The 18,414-nt window shown below is 43.5% G+C and overlaps 1 protein-coding gene across 2 annotated transcripts in view; it reads left to right on the forward strand.

Moving 5' to 3' along the window:
* Nucleotides 1-6,060: 6,060 nt before the first annotated feature.
* Nucleotides 6,061-18,414, forward strand: part of Oca2 (OCA2 melanosomal transmembrane protein) — a 274,814-nt gene continuing 262,460 nt past the window's right edge. The window contains exons 1-2 of one of the 2 annotated variants that reach the window (XM_051148641.1): nucleotides 6,061-6,305; nucleotides 6,893-6,903. In XM_051148641.1, coding sequence (XP_051004598.1) covers nucleotides 6,061-6,305; nucleotides 6,893-6,903 — 256 coding nt within the window. The remainder of the gene's footprint in view (nucleotides 6,306-6,892; nucleotides 6,904-18,414) is intronic. The other variant, XM_051148640.1, reaches the window with a different exon arrangement.

Consider the following 18,414-nt stretch of genomic DNA (forward strand, 5'->3'; position numbering starts at 1 on the left):
ATCTGTTAGATCCATTTGACCCATGGCATTGGTTAATGATGTTATTTCTCGGCTTAGTTTCTGTTTCAATGACTTCTCCTTCAGTGAGAGTGGGGTGTTGAAGTCTCCCACTATTATTGTGTGGGGATCGATGTGTGGTTTAAGCTTTTTTAGGAGATTTTTTACATATGTGGGTGCCCTTGTATTGGGAGCATAGATGTTCAGAATTGTGATGTCATCTTGGTTGACTTTACCTTTGATGAGTATGAAGTGTCCTTCCTCATCCCTTTTGATTAATTTTGGTTGAAAGTCTATTTTGTTCGATACTAAAATGGCTACACCTGCTTGCTTCTTGTGACCATTTGCTTGGAATATTTTTTTCCAACCTTTTACCCTGAGGTAATGCCTTTCATTATGGGTGAGATGTGTTTCTTGAATGCAGAAGAATGTTGGATCTTGTTTATGTACCCATTCAGTTAGTCTGTGTCTTTTTATTGGAGAATTGAGGCCATTGATGTTGAGAGATATTAATGACCAATGACTGTTAAGAGTCTTAATTTTGATGTTGTTTCCAGTCGAGTGTTTGTGTAGTTGTGTTTTTGCCATGGGATAGTTATCTATTTCCTGGGTAGTTTTGGTTGTAGCTTGACCCTTTGGGATGGAGTTTTCCTTCTAGTACCTTCTGTAAAGCTGGGTTTGTGGATAGGTACTGTTGAATTTGTTTTTGTCATGGAATATTTTGTTTTCTCCATCAATGGTTATTGATAATTTTGCTGGGTAAAGTAGTCTGGCCTGGCATCTGTGTTCTCTTAGGTTTGCAGGATCTCTGTCCAGGCCCTTCTGGCTTTTATGGTCTCTGCTGAGAAGTCAGGTGTAATTCTGATAGGTTTACCATTAAATGTTATTTGGCCCTTTTCCCTTGCAGGTTTTAATATTTTTTCTTTGTTCTGCATGTTTTGTGTTTTGATTATTATGTGGCGGGCAGTTTTTCTTTTCTGGTCAATTCTATTTGGTGTTCTGTAGGCCTCTTGTATGTTTATAGGCATCTCTTTCTTTAGATTGGGGAAATTTTCTTCTATGATTTTGTTGAGAATAGTTTCTGGGCCCTGGAGTCTGATGTCTTCTCTTTCTTCAATGCCTATTATCCGCAAATTTCTTCTTTTCATGGTGTCCTTAATTTCTTGGATGTTTTGTGTCAGGAGTTTTCCAGATTTGGCATTTTCTTTAATGGTTGATTCAATATCTGTGATTGTATCTTCTAGCCCTGAGATTCGTTCTTCCATCTCTTGGATTCTGTTAGAAAAGCTCACCTCTGTGTTGCTCGCCTTCTTCTCTGAGGTCTCACGTTCTCGTTTTTCTTCTGTCTGTGTGTTTATCATTGAATCCATTTTCATTTTCAGATCTTGAACTGATTTTTTGATTTCTTTCATCTGATTTTTTGTATATTCCTGAGTTTCTTCCATTGCCTCTTTATAGGTCTTCAGCGCTTGAACCGTTTTATTTATTTCTTTCATCTGGTTGTTTGCATTTTCCTGCAATTTTTCCAGTTCCACTCTATGTGCTTCTTTTATGTCTCTCACCTGTTTGTCTGCGTCTTCCTGCATTTGATTATGAATTTTATTTGTTTCCTCCATTATCATCCTCATTACTAAGGATTTGAGGTCATTTTCTTGTATTTCCGTTGTATTTGAGTTCTCTGGGTTGTTTTCTTTGGGATAGCTGGAAACTGGAGACGCCATGTTGTTTTGGGTTTTTTTTGCATATGCTTTTTCGTTGTCCTTTAGACATCTTGCCATCTTTGTTTTTGTTGGGTAGCTTCCAGAGTTGAATGGAGGGTGTCTGACAATAGATTCACTTGTTTTCTCATGATTTCCCTAGGCTGCGAGCTCAAAGCTTCACTGGTGTGGATGTTAGGAGGTTAGCCCTGTTGTTCTGGTCTCTCACAGCCAGTGATCCTCAGCCCCCCTCTGCTGTGGATCCTGCAATTGTTCTGGGTCTCTGAATGAGCGTTGGGTCAGGCCAAGGTATCCACAGCCTCTGTGTTCCCTGCCAAGTCCAGCCAGGAGCACTGGGACCGAACCACGGGCAGAACTCAGCTAGATTCTCAGGGCCTGAACCGTCTGCCAAGCTCAGCTAGGGATTTTGGGCCCAAAATGCACACAGGGTCCAGCCAGAATTTTGGGGCTGGGACTACGCACCAAGCTCCGCTAGGGCCTTTTTGCCCAAAGTGCGTGCTGTGGTCAGTTATTGGCTCAGGGCCCGAACTGACCACCAATCTCAGCCAGGAATTCTGGATTCAAACTGCACACTGTGTCCAACCAGAGTCTTAGAGCTGGTGGAACCGAGAGCTCTGTCCAGCCTGCGCCGTAGCAGGAGAACTGCGGTTGCTCTGAGTTAGCGCCAGTGGTGGAACAAGTGCTCTGCCCAGCCTGTGTCACCGCAGGGGAGCTGCCGCTGAGCTGAGGTAGTGCCTAGTGTGGAGCTGCGAGCTCAACTGAGCCTGCGCCACAGCAGGGGAACTGTGGCCACGCTGAGTTAGTGCCTCAGGCAGAATTGCTTGCTGGGCCGGGCCAGTACCCGGGACTCTGGGGCCGAACTGTCCGCCGAGTCCAGTCTGGGTCGAAAGGCTCCACGCGACCCAAATCCTGCCCCGAGTCCCCTCTCCCGCAGCAATTCCCACCAGCCACCACACCAATCGCCTCCACCGGAAGGCTATGAGCTGCAAACCTCAGCCGCCGCTGCTGGTGCCGCTGGTGCTGCTGCCTCTGCCGCTGCCGCTCCGATCAGAGAAAAGCCACGCTCCTCCCGTGTGCAGGGGCACGCAGGTCCTCCGCACCCTGGTCCCTCCGAACCGTGGAGCACTCCCGCTGCCGTGATGTTCGGACCTCGGTGTTCCTGGCTCAGAAATCTGTGCAATTCCCTGAATTGTTCACTGGAGCCTCCAAACGCGGTCCACACTGCTCGCCGCCATCTTGGATCCTCCTCTAGCTTCATTAATTTTGTTTTGTTTTTCAAGACAGGATTTCCCTGTGGAGCCTTGTCTGTCCTGGACTCACTTTGTAGACCAGGCTGGCATCAAACTCACAGAGATCTGCCTGCCTCTGCCTCCCAGAGTACTGGGATTACAGTGTATGCCACCATGCTTGGCTAATTTGTGTCTTTTTTTTGTGGCTTCCTTTAAGGGATTTATTCATTGTGTGTATGTGTGTGTGTGTGTGTGTGTGTGTGTGTATGTGTGTTTCAGATTTCTCTACGGGATTTATTCATTTCCTCTTTAAGGACCATCATCATCTTCATAAAGTTGGTTTTAAGTTTTTTTTCTTGTGCTCCAGCTGTGTTGGAATGTTCATGGCTCATTGTAGTATGTTAGTTAAGCTCTGGTAGCGACAAATTGCCTTGGCTGTTCTTCACTGTGTTCTTACACTGCATCTAGGCCTCTGGGTTTGGGATGATTATAGGTCTAGGCGTGGATTTCTGACTTTGTCTTTGTTGCATGGGTGTTTTGTTCCTTAGTTTCTGTTTCCTCTATGATCTTCTTGCCTAGAGTCTCTGCTTGAGTTGGGGGCTGGGGAAAAAAGTGACGAGGAGGGGAGGTGGATGGGGTTAGGGTGGTATAGCACTAACAGAGTGGAGGAGGTCTGCAGGTGGGCTACCTGGATTTCTGGGTGAGGGCAAGGCCTCTTGTCACACAGGAAGCCTCTGCCTAAGTTGAGTGCTGAGACATGGCAATAGGGGAGGGTGTTGTGTATGGGCTGGGGAAGCACTGAGAGAATGGGGGAGGTTATTGAATATGTAAAAGGCCATGCCCACTGCTAGAAGCCCAGGCAGCCTACTACCTGAACTTCTCTCAGTGAGAGAGGCCTCTGGTCAAGTAGGGTGTCTCTGCTTGAGACGGAGGCTGGCATATGTTAATGAGGAAGGGAGAGTGAGGATATAGGGTGCAAGGGCACTGAGAAAGTTTTGGAGGTCTGAGGGTGGGTGGTGTGGCTTTTGGTGAGCAGGGGTTCTTTGCCAGAGTTAGGGACTGGGGCATGGTGACAAGGAGAGGTGGGGCTATTTGGGATAGTGTGGGAGGTACTGAGAGAGTAGGGGAGATCTGCAGATGGGTGGTCTACCTTCTGGTAGGCTTCTGCTCAACTGCTTTTATTTCATATTTTGATACAAGTGAATTCTACCAGCAGTCTCTGACATAGTGATTTGTAAGTCATTTTTATCAAGCATGGCTAGCCAAAGCAGGGTCTTAAAAGGAATCGGCTTCTTTCCAGGCCAATATCTTTTCATATTACACATAAATTTTAGCTCCATTAGGCCTGTGCCTAATTGCATTGTCAGGGTCTCTTAACTATAGTAAACTATGTTTGAGGGAAGCATAGTACAAAGAGAAAGGGTTTATTTTAGCTCAAAGTTTCACAGGTATAGGTCTCTGATGGGCTGACACCATTGCTTTGGGTTGATGGTATCATATACGCGGTGGTAGAAGCACGTGGCAGAAAAAATGCTCTTATTTCATGGCCAGGAAGGAGAATGAAAGGAGGAGCTGGGGTCCCCCACCATCCCCTTCAAAGGCATGTGCCCCAGTGACCCAAATCCCTGTCACTAAGCCCTCCTCGTAAAAGGTTCTACCTCGTCCCAATAGCACCCTGAGTTGAAAAGCATGACTTTAACATGCGGGTGTTTCGTGAGCATTCTAAACTTTAAGTGTAACAGCAGCCTACTTAGTTGTAGGTGGAGCATACTTGTTTTGAGTCTTGCTGGACCCATATTCAGCTCGGACCCACAGGAAGCCTGTCTTGAAGTGTACTGTGGCCGCTACGGATGAATCTGGTGAGGCACAAGCCTTTGCTCCTCAGCATTATAAAACTGACTCAACTAAAGGCTGCAGGAATCCTAGGTTTCACAGAAAGTGTTGACAGAAAACCAGGTTGCTACAAAGCCAAAGGTCATTTCTTGAGGCTTTGGATGCTATAACATGTGAAAATAAAAGTAACAAATGGCTTGAAGTACAGCCCCAATGGCAGTTGCAGTACATTTCCTCATCTTGATAACAATTATTACTTTATCAATGCAATTAGGAGCAAAAATGGTGAACATCATAGTACTAAGAAAGAAAGATGAAAATGTTCTGATAATCTATACCATCCCTAGTGAGGTAGCAATGCTTTGTAGGATATATGTGTTTGCTCTGGTGTTCTGTACAAGTAATCTACACATGTTTATTTCAAAAGAAATATCACATAGCATAGGTTATTGTCTATCTATATATCTGTCTATCTATCTATCTATTTATCTATCTATCTTCTTTCTGCTTACCAATATCACTGAACATCCTTCTCCATAACTTTTATGGTTTCATAGTATTTCATATTATGCATATCTCAAAATTTATTGCATTCTAAATCCCAGCACTGAGAAGGATAAGTAGATACAAAGTCCCACTCCTAACCAAGAAGAGGCTTACAACTGACACCTGCTGGAAAAAGAAAGAAGAGAGAGAGAGAGAGAGAGAGGGAGAGAGAGAGAGAGAGAGAGAGAGAGGGAGAGAGAGAGAGAGGGAGAACCAGTTGTCTCCAATGGAATGACACTGGGTATATCATCCACAGTCTAGAGCAGGTCACATGGCCAGGAGTAGTTGGCCAACAGAAAAGGGCTTCATGGCTGTGTGTTGTATGTGTTTGTGTGTGCGTGCTAGTTTGATTTTCATCTTCTTTGTTGTTTGCATTTTTTTTTTTTTGGAGAGAGGAAAAAAAAATCATGAAATTGGGTGGATCTGGAGGACCTAGGAGAAATTGGGAGAGGGGAAAAGAATATGATAAAAATATATTTGTATGAAAAAATAATAAGATAAAAAAATTAAACACAAAGAAGTTTATTACTTCTTATTATAGAATGTGCAGATCATTACCAGTTTGGGGTTGCTGAAATTTCAGTTCTTGGAGACAAACACACATTGCCTCCTGTGCCATACTTGAATGTTGCGCCGCTGGAAGGGCTGTTTTAAGTACCCTCTCGTACAAAGTTTGCTTTTCAGCAGCAGTGAGTAGCTTCTTTTTCTCTTTGACCCAGACAGATCAGCAGCGGGACATGCACCTAGAGAGCAAAGACATCAAGCTGGCCTCCGCCGTGCTGGAGGTAGAGCTACACCAGGCATCTGCTTTGTCAGTTCCAGCTTCCTCAGATCCAGGACGGCTGCTGACAGTTAAACCCACCAGCCGAAACTACGACCTCGGCCAGTCAGACCCCTGCACCCCCTACGCTGGCCAGGCTGCCAGGAAGAGCCTTCATTTCTCTGAACATGCAGAGTTTAGCTCAGTCCTTGTGGAGGGGCGGTGAGTGTGAAACAGTTTATGTAATGGGCATGGAACTGGTAAAGGCTACGTTTCTGCAAATATACTTTCCTTCCCTTTTTTTGTTTTTTGTTTTTTTTTGTTTTTTGTTTGTTTGTTTGTTTGGTTTTTTTTTTTTTGAGACAAGGTTTCTCTGTGTAGCCTTGACTGTCCTGGATTCTGGTTTCTCTTTAGATCGTATAAATCTTTCCCGTTTTCCTTCCCTTTTGTGGGAAAAATTTCCAGAAATTTTCTGAAAACATTTTCAGAATTAATCTCTTTCCTGGTCTATTTTGGACAAGTGCTGCCTTTAAAGTATAATAAATGTAGCCCCAAATGATAATAAAAATAGAAAAGAATATGTAATATAAGAATGTGATACTTTTGTATATTTAAAGTGTTCCAAATATTATATGATTTGGGAAGTATCTTTCATCTATCTATGCCTTAGGAAATGCTTTGTTCCTACAAATATAACATTTTAATTCATTTAATACTTTTTTTTAATGCCAGAAAACCCTGGATGGCGGGTGGTGGGTGGGGAAGGCAGCGGGGTGGCAGATATGATGTGGCAGGAGGGACAAAAGGAGAGAATCCCTGAGTTGACAGAAGGAGAATCACTTTTGATAAACTTTAGCATATTTACTCATGTAAAGAGAGTACATTTTATATGTCAGTGCTCACACTCTTAAGTTCATTCATACATGCCTCCCGATAATGCTGCAAGTAGCATCCTCAGAGCGCATACGTCGGGGTGACTCAGGAAATTCCGGTACCTATGGTAATATGGGTAAGCCTTAAGGACATTGCCTACGTGGAACAAGCCAGGCACAAGATGACAGGGCCTGTGCAATTCCTCTTACATAGGGTACCCTGGGGATCACATTCAGAGATGGTGGTTTTCAGGCGCGGGGATGGTAACGATGTGGACTTTTTTAGTGGGACAAAACGTCAGCTTGGTAAGATGAGTTCTGGACCTAGGTAGTGCTGAAAATATTATAAATGTCCTCAAAATCTCTGAAAGACATACTTAAAATGGCCGTGGATACATTTTCTAATATGTATTTTATGACAATTAGACCTAACCATGTTGGGCTAGAGTGGCTATGCAAGTTTACACTCCCACGTGCAGTAGTGAGGGCTTTCCCCACACCCTCCCCAGTGTTTGCCGTCGCTTGTTCTGTTGATGGTGGACATTCTGACTGGGGTGCGACGGAGTCTCAAAGAGTCTTAACTTGAATCTCCTTGAGTACTTCTTCAAGCATTCCTTTGGCATTTAAGTTTCTTTTCTTCAGAATGCCCGTTCAGTTAATTCGCCTATTTATTGAGTGTTTGGTTTGTAGTTTTTTTGGTGCTTAATGTTTGCAGTTCTTTATATATTTTGAGTACTAAATTCCCCCGCATGATGGGAAGTTGGTAAAACTACTTCTCCTGTTCTGTCTCTTTACTTTAGTGATTATTTTCTTTACTGTGGAGAAGCTTGTTAACTTCATGCACTTTTTTTTTTTTTTTTTTTTACTTTACTTTTATTTATTTTATTTTTGGCCAGTTCTTAGGGCTATTTTCTGTGCTATTGGAGTTCGGGTTAGAAAACTTCTGCTTATGTCAACTGTGGCCCCTACAGGCTCAGTTTGAAGGCTTAGTCACTTGGGAGCGGCACCATTTGAGAAGAATTAGGAGGTGTGGCCTTACTGAAGTGGGTGTGGCCGATGGATCAGGAAGTAGCTCTCAGGTACTGCCCCAGTGTTCTCAGCTGACTTAGCTGAGTCCCCTCCCCACCAGGGAACTTGTTGGCTGTTTGGCTCGCTTCTCTGGGCAGAGCGTCTTTGTTGCTGCTTTCCCACTGTTTCTACCTTTGGAATAAGGCCTGCTTTCTTCCTCAGACACACTCCTTCACATCGTTCGCAGAAGCAGCCGCCAACCTGTCTCACTCAGAAGCTCCTCAGCATAGTTAGGACTCCTTTCTGTTTGTTGCCATTGTATAAACTCCTGCTCCTTACGCAGTCCTTTTTCTATACATAACCGGCCTCATTTTCTCTAGTTCTTTATCATGTTTTCCCTAGCTTTTTGAGTTTCTTTAAGACTTTTTCTTTCTTTCTTTCTTTTTTTTTTCCTAATCCTAACCCTAACCCTAATCCTAACCCTAATCCTAACCCTAACCCTATTTTCTTTTTTTCTAGTCTCTGGATAGTATCTCTAGCCCAAGCTGGGCTAGAACTCATTATGTAGCCCAGGCTGTCCTCAAACTTAGCAGGGAGCCACCTGCTTCAATTCCAAGTTTCACTTCCCTGTTTTACTTCTAACTAAAATTCTGAGGGAAATTTTGTCTTGGATCCTTTTTGGGCACAAATTGGATTTGCCAGGAAGAGGCCCTCAGTGTCCTCCCTCCCTCCCTCCCTCCCTCCTTCCCCCCCCCTCTCTCTGTAAGTATTATGAATATATGTATGTATGTATTGCCAAAAAGCTAACTTCCTTTTCCTTTTCCAATATGTTTCTGAAAAGGCATGGCTGCACCCCCCTCCTGATGGGAGGGCAATGATCATAGATGGGTGTTGAAGCTTTTTTGGGAGCAGCCATAACTAGACTTGAATTTAGGGGCCCAGGCAGCATGACTTCTCTCAATGAAACTCTCTCATGGCTTCTCAGTGTCATTTTTCAGTGACTTAAATGTGCAGTTGCTACTTGCAGCTGCTTCTGAGGGCTGGCTCCAAGGTCAGGAGGAGCTCTGCGCCCTGCACACCAGCTGCAGCCTGTCTGCAGCTGCCTCTCGAAGGGCAGCTACTGTACTGCAGGCCAGGCCAGACTACCGGGCTTCCTCAGGCCTCAGGGCACCTGCTCCATCACCTACCACCGTGGAGCCTCTATCAACCACTGGTTTGGAGATGAACCTTGGGCCTTGGTTTTGAAAATGGAATCCCATCCAATAGCCACACATCTAAAGTTCTACTTGCCTTGAAAATCCCTTGATTCCTTCTGTGGTGCCTCACCTGGCAGCTTTACAGGGCAGGAGCAGACCATCTCTCTGCCTCTTAACATAGCCCCTTGGTGTTATAGTTGTTGACAGCTAAGTGCCACTCTTCTGGTTAAAGGAATTGGCCAGCAGATTCTTCCTGTACCCTCCTCCCTCAATCTACAACACAGTCTTTGGGTTCATTTCCAAGGAGGAAGGGTAGATTATGCGCTCTCAGGAAATAGAGCTTTGCAAAGCTGAACATTTCTTAGTTTAAGTTTTTTTGTTATAAACTGTGAACTTTCTTAATAGCCATATGAGATCTTTTTTTAAAAATGCAGACATCGGTGGAAACAGAGCAGCAGTACAGGGCTGGCCTAGCGTGCTCTGGGCTCAGCTCCGAGTCCTGAAAAACAAAGGCAGAGATGGCAGTGCAAGGTTTCAGAGTGTCACTGCAGCGACGGCTGGTATTTACTTCTCCCAGCCTATTTACAAATGTCTGATGGGTGCGATAGATGCGTTTGTAGATTTATCTTTGTGTCCCTCAATCAATTCTCACTTGTTTCCCTTTTGAACTGTGTCATCATTTGCTTTCCTCTGAGGCCACCAGTGCTTAGAGTTAGAATGAAAGCACAGAAGGGTCATGCGGCCTCCTCTGCAACTGTACTGTCATTAGCGCACAGCTGCGGGAGCTGGCAGTTTATAAGTTTCCAAGGAGCTATTTCTTTCCTCAGTCATGAGCTGGGATGTTAATTAATTCCATCTGGTGTACAATTCACAGTAGTTTCTTTGACATCTGTGATTTTATAAGCCTGTGACAAACTCGGAGTCCTCTTTATCTTTTAATTTAAAATTTTTTATGTTTTTGAGTATTTCACATATAAGTACTATATTTATAGCATTTCTATTCCTCCCTTCTCCACTCCAACTCCTCCCATGTCCTCTTCACTGAATGAAGAAGGAGGACATGACTGCTCCTAAGGTATGGCTGTAGTGAAGGTTTTATTGTAGACATGAGGGGAAAACATCTAGAGTCATCTGGAAGATTCTGGACTGAACTGGGTGATGGGGGAACAGGGTGAATGAAGAGAAGAAAGAGGAGAGAAGGGACTAAGAGAAGGGCACTGGCGATCAAGAGAGGAACCAGGAACCAAGAGGGTGGGTAGCCAAAATGGCTGAGTTATACAGGGTGGAAGGGAAGTGGAAGCTCTGCCTTGGGTTGGAGAGGTTTAGGGTAGGGGGCGGGGTGAGAAGTGTTGGGCGGAGCCACAGGTACTGAGTGACACTTGTCCCGGGTTTCTTTGAAACCTAACACTCAGTCCCTCTCAAATTCATGACCACTTTGTTTTAAATTATAACTGTTATATATATATGCATGTATACATGTATGTATGTGTGTATGTATGTATATATACATATATAAACACATACTATATTGAATATTTTAAAAGGTAAAAACTAGGTTCTCTTTTAGAATCACTTGGGTTTGGGTATCTATCAGAGTCCTGGAGAAGATTGATTCTGTCTCTGTCTTCTTTCTCCTCTCTCTTTCAGTATCCACTAATTGCCCATAGCTCTTAATCTAGAGGTAGGGCCTTATGAAATTTCCCCATCCATGTTGGCATGTCAACTAATGTTGACATTATGGAGGTCTTGCTTAGGCAATCATATGTTGTTGAGAGTTCACAGGTGGAACTTCCTTGTCATATATAAAAGACACCACTTCCCAGCAGTCTTCCTCATCCTCTGACTCTTAGAATTTTACTACCCCCTCTTCTGGGATGTTCCCTGAGCCTTAGGAATAGGGGTTGTGAAAGACTTATCTGTGGTTATAAGTACAGCTATTTAGAATGCATTTAGAAATCCCACTGATTTAGTAAAGTGTTCTCTCTGTGGTGGTTTGAATAAAAATGCCCCCTAGTAGGCCCATGGGGAGTAGCACTATAAGGAGGTAGGTGTGGCCTTGTTGGAGTAGGTGTGGCCTTGTTGGAGGAAGTGGTGTCACTGTGGGGGGCAGGCTTTGAGGTTTCAGGTGCTCAAGCCAGGCTCAGTGTGTCTCATTCTCTCTTCTGGCAGCTTGCTGATGCAGACGTAGGACTCTCAGCTTCTTCTCCAGCACCACGTCTGCCTGCACATCACCATGTTTTTCACCATGATAATAATGGACGAAACCTCTGAAACTATCAGCCAATCGCAGTTTAATGTTTTCCTTTATTAAGAGTTGCTGTGGTCATGGTGTCCCTTCGCACCAATATAAACCCTAACTAAGACACTCTCTTATTGGTTTAGCCTAGCTTTGAGTCATTAGATGTAAGTACATAAATCGGAGAAACCACAGACACCAGAAAAAATGAAAATGGACTATGGGAGTGAAAGTGGGGCAGAGAGGAAGAGCTTTGGAGAGGGTAGAACACAGGCTCTGATCTAAAGGGGAAAACTCAGGTGCTATGAAGAGGGAAGTGGGTAAAACAAGGGAGGGCGATACAGAGGAAGAAAGAGGGAGGAGTGTAGATAACACTAAGGATTTTTGAAAAAGGCATAGAGAAACACATTATTTTATGTTTACTTAAAACATATATAGAATACATGTAACTGTATGCATAGGTACACACACACACACACACACACACAAACACACACACACACACACACACACACACACACATGCTTTGAATGAAGTTATGCCATCATAATTTTGATGCTTCTCCAAAAGCCATAGACTGTCTAACAAACTCCCCAGTGCCAGGGATGGGAGACTTCCCTTCCAGTTGTTGATCAAGGGAGTCTAAGAGACCTTTAAATTGATATAAGCTATTTCTGTCACTGTTGATTGTTTCCCAGAGCTCAGAGGTTTATTGCTGAAGACATTACTACAGACACCGGGCACTGGACTTGGAGAAATAGAGCCTGAACTGACCTGAAAGTCTCCCTCACGAGGGCTACCTCTCATAACAGCAGAAGTTGCTATGTAAGCTGCCAAGGGAGAAAAGCCATCTGTAGTCCCATGCGGCTCTAAAGCCTATGAACCACAGCAATGATCAGAACTGCAAGCTATTCCTAAGGGTGCAATAATGCCACTTACATCTTTGGCAGAATCAACAATTATCTAATTGGACTTCAGGCTTTCTCAGTAGGAGGGTACTCATGTGTGGTATTACAAACCCTACTGCCTATGTCTGGTGACTCAGAGATTCTAAAAGAGAACCTAGTCTTTATCTTTTCAAATATGCACCTAGTACATATCACACCTCAAGTACGCTGCCCCATAGCACACTTCTACTTTTGAACCTCTCTCCCTCCAGATAATTCCTTTGCTCCCCCAGCTTCATTTCTACTTTCATGTCACACACACATAGATAATTTTGTATAAAATCCAGGAATCACAAACGAGAGAACACATGCAACATTTATCTTTCTGAAATTGACTTAATTAACTTAATATAATTATCTCTAGTTGTATCCATTTTTTTCTACAAACAATATAACTTTGTTCATTCTTTTTTTTTTTTCACATTTTTTTAAAATTTTACTTTGTTCATTCCTATGGTTCAAAAAAATTCCACTCTTTCAAAAAATCAACACCACATTTTAAAAGGCCATTTATCTGTTGTTGGACTCCTAGATTGGTCCCATGGCTTCGATATTGTGACTAGAGCTGCAGTAGATATGGAACATCATTGATTTCAGTGTCTCTGTGTGTGTGGACTTGGAGTCCTTTGGGTAAACTCCCTTGAGTGATAGAGATGGATCACTTAAAGCCTTTGAGAAACTTCCATAGTGATTTCCATCGTGGCTTTACTAGTTGACATTACTATCAGGCCGGTATATGGGTCCCTTTTGCCCATGCCATCCTCACCAGCATTTGTGGTTCATTACGTCCTTGATGACTGCCATTCTCCTGGGGTGGGATGGAATTTCAGGATAGTTTGATGGCTGGTGAGGTTAGATATTATGTTTATTGACCATTTGTGTCCCATCTTTTCAGATGAAAAATGTTTATTTATTTATTTTTAAATATATTTTATTGATTTATTCATATTACATCTCAGTTGTTATCCCATCCCTTGTATCCTCCCATTTCTCCCTCCCTCCCATTTTCCCCTTACTCCCTTCCCCTATGACTGTGACTGAGGGGGACCTCTTCCCCCTGTATATGCTCATAGGGTATCAAGTCTCTTCTTGGTAGCCTGCTATCCTTCCTCTAAAAGTGTTTATTTTATTAGTACATTTATTTAAGGTTTTGCTTCTTTAGTTTATTGAAGTTTTAAAAAAATTCTAGATACTAATCTTTTGCCAGATACATGGCCAACAAAGATTGTCTCCCTTGTCTTTTCACTCAACTAACTGTTTCCTTTGTGGCACAGGAGATTTTTTAATTCCATGACATCTCATTTGTTAATATTATTTCCCGAGCAACTTGTATACCAGTTGGGATGCCTTTGTTTCTACTTCTATATTGAAATATTTCCCCTACTTTTCCTTTGGCAGTTTCAGAGTTGCAGATCTTACATTAAGATCTTTAGCCCACTTGGAACTGTTTTTCTGTGCAGGGTGAGAGAAAGGGACCTAGTTTTGGTTTTCTACATGTGTATATCTAGTTCTTCCAGCACTATTTGTTAAAGAGACTGTCTTTTCCCCAATGTGTGTTTTTGGTACAGTTGTCAGAAATTATGTAGCATTAACTGTATATCTGGGTCCTGATCTACATGTGAGTTTTGTGGCAGTACTCTGCTATTTTATTATCCTGGTTCTCTAAGGTAACTTGCAGTTAGGTATGGCAATCAGGTATGGGGATACCTTCAGCATATACTAAGGTACTGAAGAAACACTTCAAGAAGCTAGAAGATGGAACGACCTCCCATGCTCAGTCATTGGAAGAATTAATATTGTACTGAAATGCCTACCTTACTGAAAGCAAGTTACTGGCTCAATGTAACACAAATCAAAATTTCAACATCACTGTTCACAGAACTGGAGAAAGTGTGGTAGAGCACAAAAGATTCTGGATAGCAAAACCTGCTCTAAGCAAGCTCATCGACAGAGGGCACCTGAGCTCACAAGAGGCTTGGCAAAGCTCAGGGAGCCTGAGACAGGAGGCTGCTTTGTAGAAATGTGCTCTGGAAGGCATGATGGCGGACTCCAGGGAGGTGGCTGGAGGCTACATATCAGCAGGGGCCATTCACCACCCGAATCCATCTCTCAGTCACACAGGAGGATCTTCTTTAGTTCAGGAAAGTGGAGAGGGCTTAGTCAGCCAAGAGATTGTGGCCTTTTCTCTCCTGAATCATGTTACATTCTGTAGAATTGAGTGCAGAGGGCTCGATGGTGTGGGGAAGGTAATCCAGGTAACATCAGCAAATGTCTGGTCAAGAAAGGACCACAGTAGAGCCAAGCACTCAACTTTTAGTGTCAGAACACTAGCCTGGTCACCCTCCAGAGTCTGTTTTCTTTCCAGGAAGTCCTGCAGCACATTGGCTTCATCTAAAGTAAAAATAAAACCCAAGCATAGATCTCTTCATAAATTGTAATCAAATGCCTCTAGATTTTCTAACTGTTTTGCAGCTTAGCATATGATGTAGAATAGCCAGAAAGCCAAGAGTCCCTGTAAGGCCAGTGCCCAACACAATATTATGAAACAGAAAGGAGTCAACCTTCCCCTTTGTCTCAGAAGGTCCCTGCAATGAAGTGTTCCATGTGAGTCTGTAGACCTACTCTGTCCTAACTGGAACCATGGAACCTGAAAGTCATGACATAGGCAGAGTGGGTACCTCCAGGGCCAGGTCTCCATGTGGCTTGAAACACACCAACCATTCACTCTCATGAAGTCTTGTTTTGAATGGATGAAGCAAGAATAGAGAGTTGTTTCTGTGCAGTAGACAGAGAGGTAAGAGCTATGGGAAGGAAAAAAAAAAAAAGAGCTATGGGAAGAGATGCTAACCAGTAGACAGAGTAGAGCAGGCCCCAGCTGGGTTCATGAGAGGTCCAAGCTGAGGCCTGGAGAAGCAGAATGCTTGCTGTGCTTTCCCTGCTGATGAGCAAGCACTGGAGCCAGGTGTGTTGCTTGCATCTTTCCTATCTGTGTAGGAAACAGAAATTCCAGTTTTCGGCTCACAAAGACCACATTCCTTAAGGCTTCACTTTCGCTTTTCTTGCTTGTTTGTTCCTTTATGAGGTGGACATTAAAATGCTAGGAAGTATGTACGCGTGTGTGTGTGTGTGTGTGTGTGTGTGTGTGTGTGTGTGTGTGTAAAATTGAAGCTACCATACACATGGAATAATGCTCCTCCAAGAAGCTCTAGGTTGTCAAATAAAAATCCCAGTGCCAGATGCGGGACATATCTCTTTGAGTTGAAAGTTATCCTAGAGATGCCAACATAATGCAAGATGTTGCTATTGCTCTTGGCTGCTTGACAGAACTCTATGGTAAGACTACACAGTAAGCCGAAGATACTACACCTTTGGCCATAAGACATGGAGAAATCAAGTTGGTACAGAGTGGGAGTCAGGGTGCTGGGGGAGAAAAGTCATGAACAGTTGTACCCAGCTCTAAATCCTGCAAGCTACAATAACAACCAGCATGGAAAAATATTACCATAAGCACAATAGTGGCACACAAGTTTTTGGGGAAGGGGTGTAACTAACTGATTCCTTATTGGATTTAAGGTCCATTCCACAGGAAGGAATGCATGGCAGGTATGGTAAATCTGGGCAAGGTAGCTCATAGGTTCCAGTGGGTAAACCTACTATGATGGTTTTTGCTAAGTGAATATAGTACCAAATACCTCTAAGTATGTATCTTTAAACTCATAGATTAGTATATTAATAATTATACTACCTGTGTAAACTATATAACTGGATAAAAATTATCAAGATTGAACTGTATACTACCATCAAAGGACTGTTGTAAGCATAAAAGCAGCTAGGCTAAAAGTAAACAGATGAAAAAGTACCAGCAGTGCTAAAATGGATAAAAAGAAAAGTGGAGGGAATGGCTAAGAGAAAATGTCAGAAATTCATTTTCTGAGCGAAGAATTTTTGAAAAGAAAGAGTAGACTGTAGAGAAGGAATGCTATTTTGAATGAACAGGCCACATTGAATGTGTGAGGCAGTCAATTTAGCAAAACCGTAATTGTCGATGTTTTTGAACTTAATCGCAGAGCGTCAAAATGAACAAGCAAAAGCTGACCCAGTGTGGGAGGGAATCCAGAGACCTTAATGCCTTCTCTTGGTAACTATTAAAAAAAAAAAAAAAAAAAAAAGCAGACATAGAATCCTCAAAACTTTGATTGGATCGAAGGCTTGAGTCATCTGACAGAAAATTGTGACTACAAACTCTGATTCCGTCTTCATTTTCTGTCTTGAGCCATCAGTTGCTGCTAGTGCTGGGCATTTACTAGTCCACCAGGACAGAGGCCTGCTCTATCCTGATAGGCTAACATGCGCTCAAGAAGAACAGTCGTCCTTTGGTATCTGCTTGCAGGCCACAGGTCCAGAGGCACTTCCTTTGGGAAAGCCAGTGTTCCTGTGCCCTGGAGAAAAAGAAGTGCCGCCCTCCTGGTTGCAGCATGCTACAAAAGACTATTTGGAGAAAGGTGTCACTGACCTTTCGAAGCTGCCTTTGAATTAACAAGAGTGCTCCTGTTCCAGAGACAGGCTCTCTAGATATGTACTATAAACAAAAGCCCCGCCCCCTTTTTATTTTACAACCCAGGCTTATAACCCTGGCTCACAGTTGGGGAGCGCAACTCTCTCTCAGCTTTTCTTTTGTCCTTTCAGCACTTTACCCTTGTTCTCTTTCCTTTTTGTTGGTCCCTTTAATCTTTTGACTTAGCTCTGACTCTTGATTCTAGACGGAATGTATGAAATGTAGGATGTGTATTAAAACCTAGTTCTTTGTTTCCTGGCTGTCTTATTCCGGCTTGTGATTTGGCCACCTCTTCATTCCCCAAGCAGGTGGCTTTTTTTTTTTTTTTTTTTTTTTTTCTTGCTGGATGGGCATAGTGGAGGCTCCTCCTCAGAGAGGAGCTTGAGAAGCTGGGTTCTCTCTGGCCTAGAACTCACGGTTCTACCTGCTCCCTCACCAGGGGAGCAGATGGCTTGCTTTGTCTCAGCTTAGCAGCGTAAAGCACGCTGACCCATATCCGTGTTTGTCCATCCGCTCTTCTCAGCCCTTCATACAGGTCCTGGATCGCGGGCAAGCTTCTGCCAAGCCAGCTTCCCCAGAGCTCAGAGGAGTGGAGGCAGGCGCACTTGGCTAGGAGCATCCCGCTAGCTCCCCCGGGACCTCGGAGGACCAAGGAGAAGTGCCATACAACATGCACAGACTGGTTCCCATATCTTAGGTACGCGCATGTCCCTCACATAAAATGGCATGGTATCGGTCATTCTCTGTAGACTTTAGTTCACCCACAGATGACTTCTAATACCCAAGGCAGTATGACAATGACAGACACAGCTGGTATACCATATTAGTTAGGGAACCACGGCAAGGAGCTCTGTCCCTACCTGTTTAGAATTGTTACAAACAGCACAGGTAGTTGTCCCATGCATGACGCAGAAGCAGTGATGTGGACAGCTTACTGTATACCAGGGTAAGGCACTGGCAGGGGCCACCTGGAACCTTGAGGGATAGAATGAACCTGCTGTCAGCTTTAGGAATACTTTTATATCTATTTCCATTCTTTCTCCAAAGATATCTTTGAATGTTTTACTGATTTTTAACTTAGTGACAATTAAGGTAATGTTTTCAAAAGAATATGTCTCTCTTTCTCAGTGTGACATCACTGCTGAGCAAGTACCCTGCATATCCCTGATAGAAAAATGTATTTCAGAGGGCTGTCTGCTCTGGTAAGATGCAGCAACCTGCAGGGAAACCGTGGACCAAGAGGCTTTCATGTTCACGTGCAACCCTGTTGGCGATGCTGATGACTCCCGCCTGGCCCTCCAGCATTCCTGGATGTCTCTGTGAAGGAATGGAGCTTTGTTACCAAGGCTGGCATATCTTTCAAAGTCAGAGTCTCTCATTAATCTTGCTTGAGAGCATGTAGCCCACCAGTGTGTTTAAGGGGCATGCATTTATTTTATGTGCAATAAAATGTACTTATCTCTTAATTAATTGCCCTAGGCCCAAGCCCACACAATATTAATGATCAAATTTCTGGG

This window comes from Acomys russatus, chromosome 7 (assembly GCF_903995435.1).
Source record: "Acomys russatus chromosome 7, mAcoRus1.1, whole genome shotgun sequence".
In the NCBI taxonomy this organism is placed as follows: Eukaryota; Metazoa; Chordata; class Mammalia; order Rodentia; family Muridae; genus Acomys; species Acomys russatus.